This window comes from Ornithorhynchus anatinus, chromosome 17 (assembly GCF_004115215.2).
Source record: "Ornithorhynchus anatinus isolate Pmale09 chromosome 17, mOrnAna1.pri.v4, whole genome shotgun sequence".
Lineage (NCBI taxonomy): Eukaryota > Metazoa > Chordata > Mammalia > Monotremata > Ornithorhynchidae > Ornithorhynchus > Ornithorhynchus anatinus.
This window is the reverse complement of record NC_041744.1, coordinates 20,493,165-20,507,026: the sequence shown is the minus strand read 5'-3', so window position 1 is coordinate 20,507,026 and position 13,862 is coordinate 20,493,165. Positions and strand designations below refer to the sequence as shown.

At 45.0% G+C, this 13,862-nt stretch overlaps 1 protein-coding gene across 2 annotated transcripts; it reads left to right on the top strand.

Annotated features, from left to right (window-relative positions):
* Positions 1-5,065: 5,065 nt before the first annotated feature.
* Positions 5,066-10,810, top strand: DNAJC28 (DnaJ heat shock protein family (Hsp40) member C28). Of its 2 annotated transcripts, none has more exons than XM_001513891.5 (2): positions 5,066-5,161; positions 8,658-10,810. In XM_001513891.5, exon 2 carries the CDS (start codon positions 8,687-8,689, stop codon positions 9,830-9,832), a length of 1,146 nt encoding a protein of 381 aa, XP_001513941.3. In that variant the 5' UTR covers positions 5,066-5,161; positions 8,658-8,686; the 3' UTR covers positions 9,833-10,810. The 2 variants fall into 2 exon arrangements, with proteins under 2 accessions (XP_001513941.3, XP_007667935.2); XM_007669745.3 differs by having other exon boundaries at positions 5,100-5,171.
* The last annotated feature ends 3,052 nt before the right edge of the window (positions 10,811-13,862 follow it).

Sequence of the window (13,862 nt, the reverse complement as noted above, 5' to 3'; positions counted from 1 at the left end):
TAGCCTAACAGGGCAACAGAAATGTCAAACGGAAAAACTGTCGCTGAGTTTAACCTTTTCAAAAGAGGCTGAGTTAAGCGCGATGAGGTATAAGGTTTTTTAAGAGTGCTGCAAACGGCCCAGGCTCCTTACCAGTGCAGCTTTACTGAGTGCAACTCAGGGCTTGGAAATTTCAACAGAAGCACCTGTCACATTTTCTGGCTACAGAAGCTTTTTTTTTAAAGCCTGGCATTCCGGACAACGCAACCCGACTGTCCCCTAAATCAATCGGTGGTATTTATTGAGTGCTTACGGTGTGCAGAGCCCTGTACTAGATGCTTGGAAGAGTACAGTATGGCCCTTCTGTCTCTGGGAATCTTGGAGTTTCGGGATCAAGCTGCAGAAGTAGATCTTGGCTGATCCAAAGACTCAAGGAGAGTGCCAGTGGGTGGCAGTCATTCAAGCGCTTAGAACAGTGCTTGGCACATAGTAAGCGCTTAACAAATACCGTCATTATTATTCAAACAAAAGTCAGAAAGCAAGAAAAGTACAAGAACACTGGCGAGGGCATCAGGAAGCAATGGGAGGTGTCATGGCCATCAGCTTCTCAGACCTGAGTCTTCTCCCTCCTCCATTTACAAGCCCTTAAATTTGGGAATCCATAAGGGACCCATTAGTGAAAGACCACGCTAGCTGTGGAGAGGCTAATATTAATAATAATAATGGAACTTGTTAAACAGGTGCTATGTGCCAAGCACTGTTCTAGGCACTGGGGGCGATACAAGTTAATCAGGTCAGACACGGTCCCTGTCCCACATGGGACACTCACACTTTTCACATTTTGCAGATGAGGGAACGGCGACTCAGAGAAGTTAAGGGTCTTGCCCAAGGTCACACAGCAGACATATGGCAGAGCCAGGATTAGAACCTGGGTCCATCTGACTCCCAAGCCCGTGCTCTATGCACTAAGCCATGCTGCTTCTGGGAAGTGCCATTCACTCTCTGGTTCACATAACAGGATTCCAGTTTTCTGCTGGGTAGTCTGGATGGAATAAGTCATTCAGCCTCTCTGGATCGCAGCTTTCTCTTCTGTAAAATAGTGTCAACCCTGTAACCCATTTTAAATGAGAGGGTGCGGAGGATAACTAAAACCTGTAAAGAATTCTGAGAACCTTAAATGGTGTTTTTTTTTTAAAAAAAAAACACCCAACTTCCCAATTCTTTCTTTCCTGATACCTAATTCTCCTATACGTAAGAGATAAGCATTCAATAAAGAGAAGTTAGCATTAAAAAACCCCAATAGTGTGCAATTTCAGGATGAGCAATAAATGAGACTCCCCATATTTGTGAAGTCAAGAGAAATGCATGCTTCATTTTTTCTCAAATACAGCAATGGATTTTAAAATCATAATTAAACTAACAGCCTATCTCAATCTCGGATTATCAGTAAATTCAAATTTTACCAGATATGATCTGGTAAAAGAGATGTTAAGGAAACATTTGGGCAGTTTTGTGTTTCATGTCTAAAACACTAGAGTAGCTTAAAAGAAACGATGATATGTAGGTGCTGAAACAACCCTAAGTGAATTCTGTCAGTAAGCAATGTAGTCTCAGGTTTATGTTTACCTGCAGAGACAAAGAAGAGTTCAAGCCTATGAAATACAATCTCTTCCTCCACTAAAATGCACAGTTTGACTAAATGGAATAGTAGCATAGTATTTTGCTAATCACCATCTTACCTGCTCATAAAGTCACATCTACACTGGGCGTTTTGGCATAGCACATGCATATTACAGTTGCCTAGTATCACTTACCAAGAATTTATATCATTTCTAGATTTGGGTAACTCAAACTTGAATTTTATGGGTCTCCCCCCCCCCCCCCCCCCCCCGACCCGTAAGTCAGAAACACCAAAAGGAGATTTTGCAACGAATATTGCCAGGAAAAGGAAAACAGGATCTGAGGCAGAATTCAGGGGAAAAAATGGTAAGTTTACTTCTTACCTTTTCAGTACTTCCCGAATGTGAAGTCCTATAGGTCTTACGGGATGGTAATGAAGTGTTGCTCTTTGTGATGAGAGAAAGGAGAGTAGGCGTGAGAGAGAAGGGGAATGGGAGGAGAGGAAAACAGAGCGGGAGAGAAGAGACACACCACACTGTAAGCTTGCCTTTGTCTGGGCTCCCACATCATCACAGTCAATTTCTTATCTGTGATGGGGCAGAATTTCCTAGGAGAGGAGGCTCACCGTTGAGATCTCACACCCAAAGGCTAAAACTCTTCCAAAACATTCCCAAATGAGAAGGTTCTCGAAAAAACACTCCGATGGATTGTTTGAATTCAAAGACCAAGAAGCTCCTGAACATGATTTCTTATCAGCTCAAATAGACCAAACTCAAATTAGGTACACAGTATAACACCTAGCGCGTAGCAAGGGCTCAATAATTACTAAGCAATGGCCGTGGGTAATTTCTGTTTTCTTTGGGAAAGTTGAATGCCTGTTTTGGGTTTATTACACCAAGCGAAGCATTTATACTGCAATAAAACCATATGTAAAAATACCAAGAGAAGTGGTTTAAAAGTTTAAGGTGTAAAAGGTGCATTGCCTATAATTGCCAAGTACCCGCTCCCAAAAAGCTGCAGATAACCTTTAAACAGTGGCATAAATTGGTTAAGAAAGTGAATAAAATGACCCGCTAATAATAGATGTGTCACATCGATAGCTTTTCTTTTGGGGAATACCAAGGTCAAGAATTTTGTTTAAAAGCACTGAATAGTACAGCTTCAAAAGAAGGAATATTCCAGAGAAATGGGAAGAACTAAAGGACCTAATATAAGGGCACCTATATGGAGAATTAGTAGTAGGAATAGCAGTTATAACAGAAATAAAGGCACTTTTTGAGCACCCACTGGGCACAAAGAACTGTACTAAGCACTTGGGAAGGACAACAGAAGCGTGAGACACGATCCCTGTCCTTAATGAGGTTGCCTTCATAAAGGGGAGATAGTCGTAAAAACACGTACAAATAGTCTAATCAGAATAGCTAAATGAACAAATTAATATACATATATACATAAGTGCCGAGGGTGGGTACAAATAAATACCTAAGGGTTAGAGGTAGCCGTTGGACTGATACGATTCAGGGTACTGGGAGTTGATTGTAGTTGTTTAATCAGTCGATCAAATCAGTTGTATTTACCGAGCGCTTACCGTGTGCATAAAGTGGTCAGTGCAGATGGAACTATGAGAGGAGGAAAAAAAGTAAAGAATTCTGAAAATGCACATTTATAAAGGCCACAAAATCCGATCTGCCGATATAGTTGTAATCATGAATTGTTATGTCATTACAATGGAACCAAAGGCATTCCTTTCCCACAGTGGGGTCAGATTTATCTTAATAATAATAATAATGTTGGTATTTGTCAAGTGCTTGCTATGTGCCAAGCACTGTTCTAAGCGCTGGGGTAGATACAGGGTAATCAGGTTGTCCCACAGCATCCCTATTCCGGACCACAAAGTCCAGAGTGTGAGTCTTTGAGGAGATGGGCTGAAGGAGGACATTTCTTCCTCTTTGGGCTCATTTCCTTTTTTCATTTGCCAGGTCTGACTGTTGAAGATCGCACAGTCTAACAAACAGTGGGGAAGTCTGCAGATTGGGTTTCCTACTATTACTCATAATAATAGTAGTTCTAAGCGCTGGGGGGGATTCAAGGTGATCACGTTGTCCCACGTGGGGCTCACAGTCTTAATCCCCTTTTTACAGATGAGGAAACCGAGGCCCAGAGAAGTGAGGAGCCCCTCGTGGGACAACCTGATTCCCCTGTGTCTACCCCAGCGCTTAGAACAGTGCTCTGCACATAGTAAGCGCTTAAAAAATACCAACATTATTATTATTTGAAGTGACTTGCCCAAAGTCACACAGCTGACAAGTGGCAGAGCTGGGATTAGAACCCACAACCTCCCACTCCCAAGCCCGGGCTCTTTCCACTAAGCCACAATGTTTATCGTGATTAAGACTGTGAGCCCCACTAGGGACAACCTGATAACCTTGTATCTTCCCCAGCGCTTAGAACACTGCTCGGCACATAGTAAGCGCTTAACAAATACCATTATTATTATTATTATTTGTTTTGTTTTGCCATCTGTTTCCCCCTTTTAGATCGTGAACCCGTGGTTGGGCAGGGACTGTCTCATCTGTTGCCGAAGTGGACATTCTAAGCATTTAGCCCAGTGCTCCACACCCAGTAGGCGCTCCATAAATACGATCAGATAAATGAATGAGTAAACAATACCATCATGATTGTAGATTAGAGAAGCAGAGTGGCTCAGTGGAAAGAGCCCGGGCCTAGGAGTCAGAGGTCGTGGGTTCTAATCCCGACTCTGCCACCTGTCAGCTGTGTAACTTTGGTCCAGCCACTTCACTTCTCGGTGTCCCAGTTCCCTCATCTGTAAAATGGGGATGAAGACTGGGAGCCCCACGGGGGACAACCTGATGAACTTGTATCTCCCCCAGCGCTTAGAACAGTGGTTGGTACATCGTAAGCGCTTAATACCATCATCATCATTATTATTCTCTGTGCCTCAGTTTCCTCATCTGTAAAATGGGGATGAAAACTGGGGACAGCCTGATGACCTTGTCCCTTCCCCCTAGCGCTTAGAACAGTGCTGGGCACATAGTAAGCGCGTAATTGGGCGGGGATGGTCTCTTTCTGTTGCCCGATTTGTCCACTCCAAGCGCTTAGCCCAGTGCTCTGCATAGAGTAAGCGCTCAATAAATACGATCGAATGCATGAACAAATACCAACATTATTATTATTATTGTTATTATTATTATTATTTATTGTGCTCGTCCTTCGCGCCTTCCCTCTGCACCGCTAGGGGCCGGCCCCGGGTCACGTGGTCGCAGAGGAGGCGGGGGGGGGCCTCGAACTACATTTCCCAGAATGCCCGGCGGCGGCACCGCCTCCCGCCTCGGACTACATTTCCCAGAATGCCCGGCGGCAGCGGCTCCTCGGGGGCGGCGCCGCCTCCCGCCTCGAACTACATTTCCCAGAATGCCCGGCGGCAGCGGCTCCTCGGGCCTCGAACTACATTTCCCAGAATGCCGATGGGCGGCGGGGGCGGCCCGTCCTCATGGCCGCTGGCCTGTAGGCCCTGCAGCAGTTTAGCGAGGAGCTTTCCAGGGTGAGGCGCAGTGAGTGCTCCCTCACGGTCACACTGCGCTCGGGCCCATTTCTACATGCATTTGCAGACATTAATATCAATGCCCGCATTGATATTGCCTAGAGGGGCAGACGTTAATTCATCAATATCAAAGCCCTCCTGAGAGGTCACCTCCTCCAGGAGGCCCTCCCAGACTGAGCTCCCTCTGCTCTCTCCCCCCCCACCCTCCGCGCTCATTTGCATATCTTATTTATTTTGTTAATGAGGTGGACATCCCCTTGATTCTGTTTATCTTGGTGATGTTTGTCTTGTCTTAGGGAAGCAGCCGGGCTCAGTGGAAAGAGCTTTGGGCTTGGGAGTCAGAGGTCATGGGTTCGACTCCCGGCTCCGCCACTTGTCAGCTGTGTGACCGTGGGCGAGTCACTTCACTTCTCTGGGCCTCAGTGACCTCATCTGTAAAATGGGGATTAACTGTGAGCCTCACGTGGGACAACCTGATGACCCAGGATCTCCCCCAGCGCTTAAAACAGTGCCCTGCACATAGTAAGCGCTTCACAAATACCACCATTATTATTGTTCTTTTGCTTAGCCTCTGTCTCCCCCCTGTTTAATAATAATAATGGTGGTATTTGTGAAGCGCTTACTATGTGCCAAGCACTGTTCTAACCACTGGGGGTATACAGGGTGATCAGGTTGTCCCACGGAGGGCTCGCAGTTTTAATCCCCATTTTACAGATGAGGTAACTGAGGCCCAGAGAAGTGAAGTGACTTGCCAACAGTCACACAGCTGGCACGCGGCGGAGCCGGGATTCGAACCCACGACCTCTGACTCCCAAGCCCGGGCTCTTTCCACTGAGCCACACTGCTTCTCTAGACCGTGAGCCCCTCGTTGGGCAGGGACGGTCTCTATCTGTTGCCCAATTGTCCATTCCAAGCGCCTAGTACAGTGCTCTGCACATAGGAAGCGCTCAATAAATACTACTGAATGAATAAATGAATACTCTGTTTTGTTAATTCATTCTTTCAGTAGTATTTCTTGAGTGCCTAGTATGTGCAGAGCACTGTACTAAGCACTTGGAATGTTAACGATGTGTCTATCATCATTAGTGCTTAACCAATACCAACATTATTATTATTATATCTATGAATCGATCTATTTTGATGGCATTGATGCCTGTCTCCTTGTTTTGCCATCTGCCTCCCTCCTTTAGACTGTGAGCCTGTTGTTGGGCAGGGATGGTCGCTGTCTTTTGCCCAGTTGTCCATTCCAAACGCTTAGTCCAGTGTCGTGCACATAGTAAGCGCTCAATAAATACGATTAAGTGAGTGAATGACAACTGAAGCCGAGTGGCTCAGAGAAGCAGCGTGGCTCAGTGGAAAGAGCCCGGGCTTGGGAGCCAGAGGTCATGGGTTCGAATCCTGGATCTGCCACCTGTCAGCTGTGTGACTGTGGTCAAGTCACTTCACTTCTCTGTGCCTCAGTGACCTCCTCTGTAAAATGGGGATTGGGACTGTGAGCCCCACTTGAGACAGTCTGATTACCTTCTATCTACCCTAGCGCTTAGAACAGTGCTTGGCACATAGCTTAACAAATAACAAAAACAAATATTATTATTCTCTGGGCTTTAGTTACCTCATCTGTAAAATGGGGATTAAAACTGTGAGCCGCACAGCTGACAAGAATTGTGTCTGACTTGATTTGCTTGCATCCTCCCCAGTGCTTAGTACAGTGCCTGGCACATAGTTAGGGCTTAACCAATACCTTAATAATTATTATTATGCACATAGTAAGTGCTTAACAAATACCACTATTATGATTCACCCATTCAATTGTATTTATTGAGCACTCACTGTGTGCAGAGGACTGTATTAAGCGCACGGGAGAGTACAATTCAATAATAAACAGATACATTCCCTGCCCACAATGAGTTTACAGTCTAGAAGGCGGAGGGACAGACATTAATATCGATTTTTTAAAAAAACTACAGTTATGTATTTAAGTGCTGTGGGGCTGGGAAGGGGGAACAACAAAGGGAACAAGTCAGGCGACACAGAAGGGAGTGGGTGAAGAGGAAAGGTTTGGGAAAGGGGGGAGGACAGAGAGCAAAAATTGTAACATTTGCTAAAGGCTTACTATGAACCCAAGCAATGTGCGAAGATGATCACATCACAGAAAGTCTCTGTCCTACATGGGGTGGGTTCAAATTCTAAGGGGAAGGGGGAACAGCAGAGAATGCCCATTTTACAGATGAGGAAATGGAGGCTCAGAGAAGTCAAGGGACTTGTCCAAGGTCACAAAGCAGGCGAGGGAGGGCAGAGACGAGATCTGAACTCGGATCTCCTAACTCCCAGGCCCGTGGTGCTGTTGATTATAAGGATGACGGGATGGAGGAAGAGAAACGTTGAAAAGCGCCTGTAGACCTCGAAAAGTTGAATGCTGTGGAATGGAACCAGATCTTAAGATTAATGGCTCCTGTCAAAAATGCCCACATGACTCACCCTCCTTTTTTTAAAAGCAAAAAGAGGTTGGGAAACAATGGTGCCATGTTGAAAAAGTGCCTTTTCTCTAGTTTAAAAAAAAAATCTAGGAAATTCCGATTAAGGCTGTTTCGCCCTTCAAGCGGCTGACCGAGTCATCCTCCAGAGAGTGACAAACCGCAGCCATCAAGTTAGCATCCCAGAAGACCTCCACATTAGGGTCATCACAATTGGTATTGATCTGGAGGAAAAAAGTTAAAAGTAAAAATGGAATAATCGGAAATTACTACTGGGAAATTCCAGGAAGGATACTTCAGAGTGAGGGGTAGTAATATAAGGAGGAGACTCATTGATAATAGCAGTGGAATTTATTTATGATGTGCCTGCTAAGTGCCGAGGTAACCGGTAACCGCTGGGATAGATACATTTTGATCAAACCGGACGCGGCTACTCTACTTCCCTCCACCTCTTTCCTACCAAGTTCTGAGCTCCAGGCCCATGAGGAACCAGTCAGAACCAACTGTGGGCCAGGGTGGCTCCCCACACGGGCACAAGACCGGTCTGGTCCGGAGAAACCTTGAATTTTAATTTTGTCGGACAGGTTCGTGACCCTGGAGGCACGTGGTGTGAAACCCAGTACCCAACCAAATAAAGTGTGACCTGGACAGCCCAAGTCAAAATGACGTTGGTGGCCACTCTGGGAGGCCGACAGACTTTAAAAATGATCATTTCATTCCAGTTTCCAGGCCCTAGCAGATCTATTATTCTGAGGATTATTTTTAGGAAATATCATAAGCAATAACAGCACATATCATTATTGCCTTTCTCCTTCATGGGCCGAATGTGGCACCAGATTGGCCTTTTGAAGAAGTGAATACAAAAATCGATTTCAAATTTTCAAGATTTTTAAAGTTGGGTCATAAATATCTTTTACTGGGCTAATTCCAAAACCCGCTCCAGAAAGTTGAAAAATAATCTTCAATTTAGCATTTTTAGTTCTTCGTTAACCTCTTTCCCTCCCCCGTGAATCCTTTTGTAGATTTAGCATGCAACTCCAGCTAAGCCATCATGAAGTGGCTTTATTCGACCATGACTCCAAAATTCAGATGCTCTTTTACGGTCTCGGCAGCAATGATCCCGAACCAAATGAAGCTGCTTCCCTACCCCGGTGTCGTCTGGAATCGAACGCTGGCAAGCCATAAGCCTCAAAAGACGATCAAAGAATGTTACAGCGTGCTCAACCTCGACGAAAGCTGTTCGGCCGACGAGGTAAGAGAATCGTTTCGAAAACTGGCTAAGCAGTTCCACCCCGACAGCGGCTCCAGTACCGCGGACTCCGCCAAATTCATACAGATCGACGAAGCCTACCGAACGGTGCTTTCCCACGTGATGGAGAAATCCAGACGGGGATCACATAAGGTCGAGGACGAGGAGGACGAAGATAAATCCAAATACAAAACTCCCCAGCACCGACATTATTTAAGTTACGAAGGTTTGGGGTTCGGGACCCCCAGTCAAAGGGAGAAACAGTACAGGCAGTTGAGAGCAGACCGGGCCACTGAGCAAGTGATGGAGTACCAGAAGCAGAAACTGGAGCGGCAATATTTTGCCCACAGCTTGACGGCTAAGGACGTAAGACAGAGTAGAAGCCAGAAGATGACCCAGGCAATCGAGCGTTTGGTCGAGGATCTCATCCAGGAATCGATGGCCAAAGGCGACTTCGACAACCTCAGCGGAAAGGGGAAGCCTCTGAAGAAGTTTTCAGGCTGTTCGTACATCGACCCTATGACCCATAACCTGAACAGGATCCTGATTGATAACGGTTACCAGCCGGAGTGGATCCTAATGCAGAAGGAAATCAAAGACACCATCGAGCAGCTCCGAGAAGAAATCCTGATGTCGAGGAACAAACTTGGAAATCCAATGACTCCGCGGGAACAGACACAGTGGGGCCTGGCGTGTGAGCAGTTTCAAGAAAATATCGGAAAGCTGAACAAACGAATAAATGACTTTAATTTGATCGTGCCCCTTCTGACCCGCCAAAAAGTGCATTTTGATGCAAAGAAGGAAATATCACGAGCCCTGAAGACTTACGAGACCCTCATGGAAACGAGGAAGACGGCGGAGAACTGCCCCAAAACAAATGAGAAGGGAAATGTTAAGGCGGTCGGATTCAGGGCTGCTTTTTTTGAATGGATAAATTTGTGGAAATAAGCTAAAACGTAGGTACCAAAAAATTTGGTTTGCGAATTTTTCCTGCATGGTGTTATTCAATCTGAGGCCTAGAAGCCATTTCTTCTTTAAACATTTGTCAAGATGGGCGCTTTCTGGCCTCCTTTCTGTGCAGTGGCTTGTTGTTCTTTTGAACCCTTTTTCTCAGTCAAGATTTCTTAGATTCATAAGGACAATCCCATGACTTAAACAGAAGACTTTTTTGTTGTTGTTAAAAGAAAAAATTTTTTTTTAAGTGTGTTGTTCATCTCACCAAAGGGACCAGGAACGCTATGACATTGGCCCGCCTTTCAGAGTTTGCTGGCTTGAAGTTCAGATCTGGGCCAACGGGATTTGCTTTGTTTCTCTATTTTAAAACAACTTCATCGAGCCCAATAACGGAATCCAACTATCAAAGTTTCTTGAACATTTGCCAGCTCGAGCTAACAAAACTCTCTCCTGAATTCTCATCCTTGATAGAGCTGGAATATAAACACGAGCTTCCCCTCTGGATCAATTAAAGGGAGTTGATCAGATATGGCAAGATTAAAATGCAACTCTCCCACCCCTCCCCCCCGCATCCTTCTAGTATCAGATCCTCTGAAGTAAAAGGTGGAAGTAGTCTTCCTCCCTTGACTTATCTAATGAGTTAGATTTTGGCCTCTCTTAGGGCTTGCTTATGAAAGCAATCTCACACGCAGCCTTATCCGGCAGCAGTGGAAGGGAGTTTGGCAATAAGAAATGCTACGTGGTATTGTTTTCAGAACACTAAAATTGGGATTGAGATAGTAAACCAATCCCTGAAAGGCAGCGGTTAGGAAATAATCCGAGACCTTGCTTTTCAAATGTTGAAAATAGGGCTTGATGTTTACTGAGAAAAACAAAAGAGCCAGTAAAATCCTTGATTTCAACCTATGTGATAATGCACTTTATGTAATTGTCCCAGTTACAAATAAAGTTATTGCAATGATTAATCTATAATATTTCATGATACTCTTGAATATTCAATTTGAGCTGGAGTCACTACAGTTGTTCCTCAGACCTGGAATACATGTCCTTGATCTGCTCCCTTGGCACAGACGTGTCCAAATGTGCCCTTTATTCACTTTTCTCAGAACCGTCAGGCATAACTCGGGAAAGGGATCCCGGAATGACTCCCGCAGATTGTTCTTTTAAATCGTTGACTCACTGCACGGCAGCAGCCGAAAAAGCCAAACGAATGTTGGGTTTCATTAAGAGGGAGATAGAAAACAAAACAAACAAAATGAAGTTGGGGCACCTCGAAAAGCCATGGAACACCTGAACTTGGAATTCGGCGCGCAGTTCTGATCGCCGCTTTTGGGGAAGGACCTCATGGAGTTTGAGAAAGTGCAACCAAGGGTGTGAACGGGGTGGACATGGTAGAGTTGCTTACCGAGTCCCGTGAGGACGAGAGGGACACCCATTGAAGGCTGAACTTCAAGAGGAAACCCTTCTTCATGAAGCTGGTGTCTAGCATGTGGAATTAATTACCACAGAAAGTTGTTCCTTAGAAAACATCACATCCAAGAGGAGGTGGGAACAATCCATGGGCAAATGGTCCATAATGGTTTACTAAGGCAAAGTTTGGAATGTAGAGGGAAAATTTAGGTTTGGGTGTCACTTCCCTAATTACTAACTCTATTGGATACTAATGAAACCAACCATCACATCGTTCCTCTAAGTATTTTAATGCCACTGTCAGAGTCAGTTTTGAGCGGGCGGACCACTGGTCTGACAGAATAATGGTGTTGTTTGTAGTCTTCGGTTCTTGTGTAGTCTCAAAGCTAGTCATCGTTAAAGAATACTGTTTTATTTCCCTTGGGTGAAATTGCCTCTCATCTTGTGAGTTTCCCAGAATGTGTCCCCGTTTAGTAGGAAAAGACTGCACGGCAATAGGAAACGCTAAATCAAGTCAACTCTCAGTCGTCCACATTAGGGGAGGAGAGCTACCGGTGAGGCAGACAAATCAAAACAAGCGATAACCTGGAATTGGGAAAGCCTTTTGGAATCCTGGCCTGGCAGCAGTGAGAAGCAGCAACAGGCCTGCCAGATGACTGGGGAAGGGGTTTCCTGTCTATCCCTCATTTCCTGAAGTGAGTCACTTTTTCAGACAGTATGGGGATGGTAGGTGGGTAACTAGTGCAGAGAATCCATTAAACAGATGAATCCCCTCGCAGATGACAATCTATTTTGGAGGCCAGGAGGTGAGCTGGAGTGTTGTCGAAAAGCCTGGAAAGAGAAAATGGAAAGAACTAGGATGAAATTTAGTAACTTCTACCCATTGCTTCTTATCGGCAAGAAGTACCGCCGGTTTAGAATAATTCTTGGTTTGAAAAGAAAGAGTTCCATACGTGGAGAATTTTAATTGAACGGAAATTCAGTTTCAATCAACCAGCAGCATTTATTGAGCCTCTCCTGGGGACAGAGCCCTTGGTTGAATACAGTAGTTGGGAGACATGATTCCTCGCCTCATAGAGTTTATAGTTTATGCCCTGACATAATTTAGAGGTAGGAGGAAGGAGGAGGCGTGCATATTAATTCCAGTAGTATATTATTGGTTCTCATTATGAAAGAGCCGTGGGTTTTATTCACAGGACAGAAATTACGGGGTGGCCTTCCACCTGACCACACCAGGGTTACGGACTTGGAATCTTTTTAACCCACTGCTTAGTACAGTGCTTGGCACACAGTAAGTGCTTAACAAATACCAGAATTATTATTATTTTTAAGTGAAGACCGGCAGGCTCTCCGAATTATGTTGAGGGTCTGGGGCTAAAAGACCAAGTTGAATTCAGTGTCGAAAAGCAGAAGCCAAAGTCCCTTCTCTCAGAGGATGTTAAACTCCTGATCGTCTCTTTTCTAAGTGAGAGTCCAGCTAGGGAGACTGACCCATCTTGTCCCCTCGGTCCATTCCCAGCACTCTGCATGGTTTCAGCTGACCCGATAGCTTTTTAATTTCTTAAATCATGCCTTGTAGATATAATAATAATAATGATGGCATTTGTAAAGCGCTTACTATGTGCCTGGCACTGTACTAAGCGCTGGGGTGGATAGAAGCAGATCGGGTACGGCACAATCCCTGTCCCAAGTGGGGCTCACAGTCTCAATTCCCATTTTACAGGTGAGGTAACTGAGGCCCAGAGAAGCAAAGTGCCTCGCCCAAAGTCACACAGCAGACAAATGGAGGCTGGATTAGATCCCTCTACATTGTGAACTCGTTGTGGGTGGGGATTGTCACTCTTTGTTGTATGGTAATAATGTTGGTATTTGTTAAGCGCTTACTATGTGCAGAGCACTGTTCTAAGCGCTGGGGGAGATCCAGGGTCATCAGGTTGTCCCACATGAGGCTCACAGTTAATCCCCATTTAACAGATGAGGTAACTGAGGCACAGAGAAGTTAAGTGACCTGCCCACAGTCACACAGCTGACAAGTGGCAGAGCTGGGACTCGAACTCATGACCTCTGACTCCCAAGCCCAGGCTCTTTCCACTAAGCCACGCTGCTTCTCAATAATAATAATTATTATTATGGTATTTGTTATGCACTTACTAGGTGCCAAGCACTGTTCTGCTTTCCCAAGCACTTAGGACAGTGCTCTGCACACAGTAAGCACTCAATAAATATGATTGATTGATTGAATGAATGAATAAAGGAATGAACCCATGACCCTCTGACCCCCAGATCCATGCTCTATCCAGTACAACATGTGTAATAAATACACAGTTTACAATAATATTAATCCTAGTACTACTACTATGTATATATGTATATTTGTGTACATACGTACGTATTTATTACTCTCTTTTATTAATGATGTGTATATATCTACGATTCTATTGCGATGGTATTGATGCCTGTCTACTTGTTTTGTTCTTTTTGTCTGTCTCCCCCTTCTAGTCTGTGAGCCCGTTGCTGGGTAGGGATTAAAAGTGTGAGCCCCACGTGGAACAACCTGATCACCCTGGATCTACCCCAGCGCTTAGAAGAGTGCTTGACACAGAGTAAGTGCTTA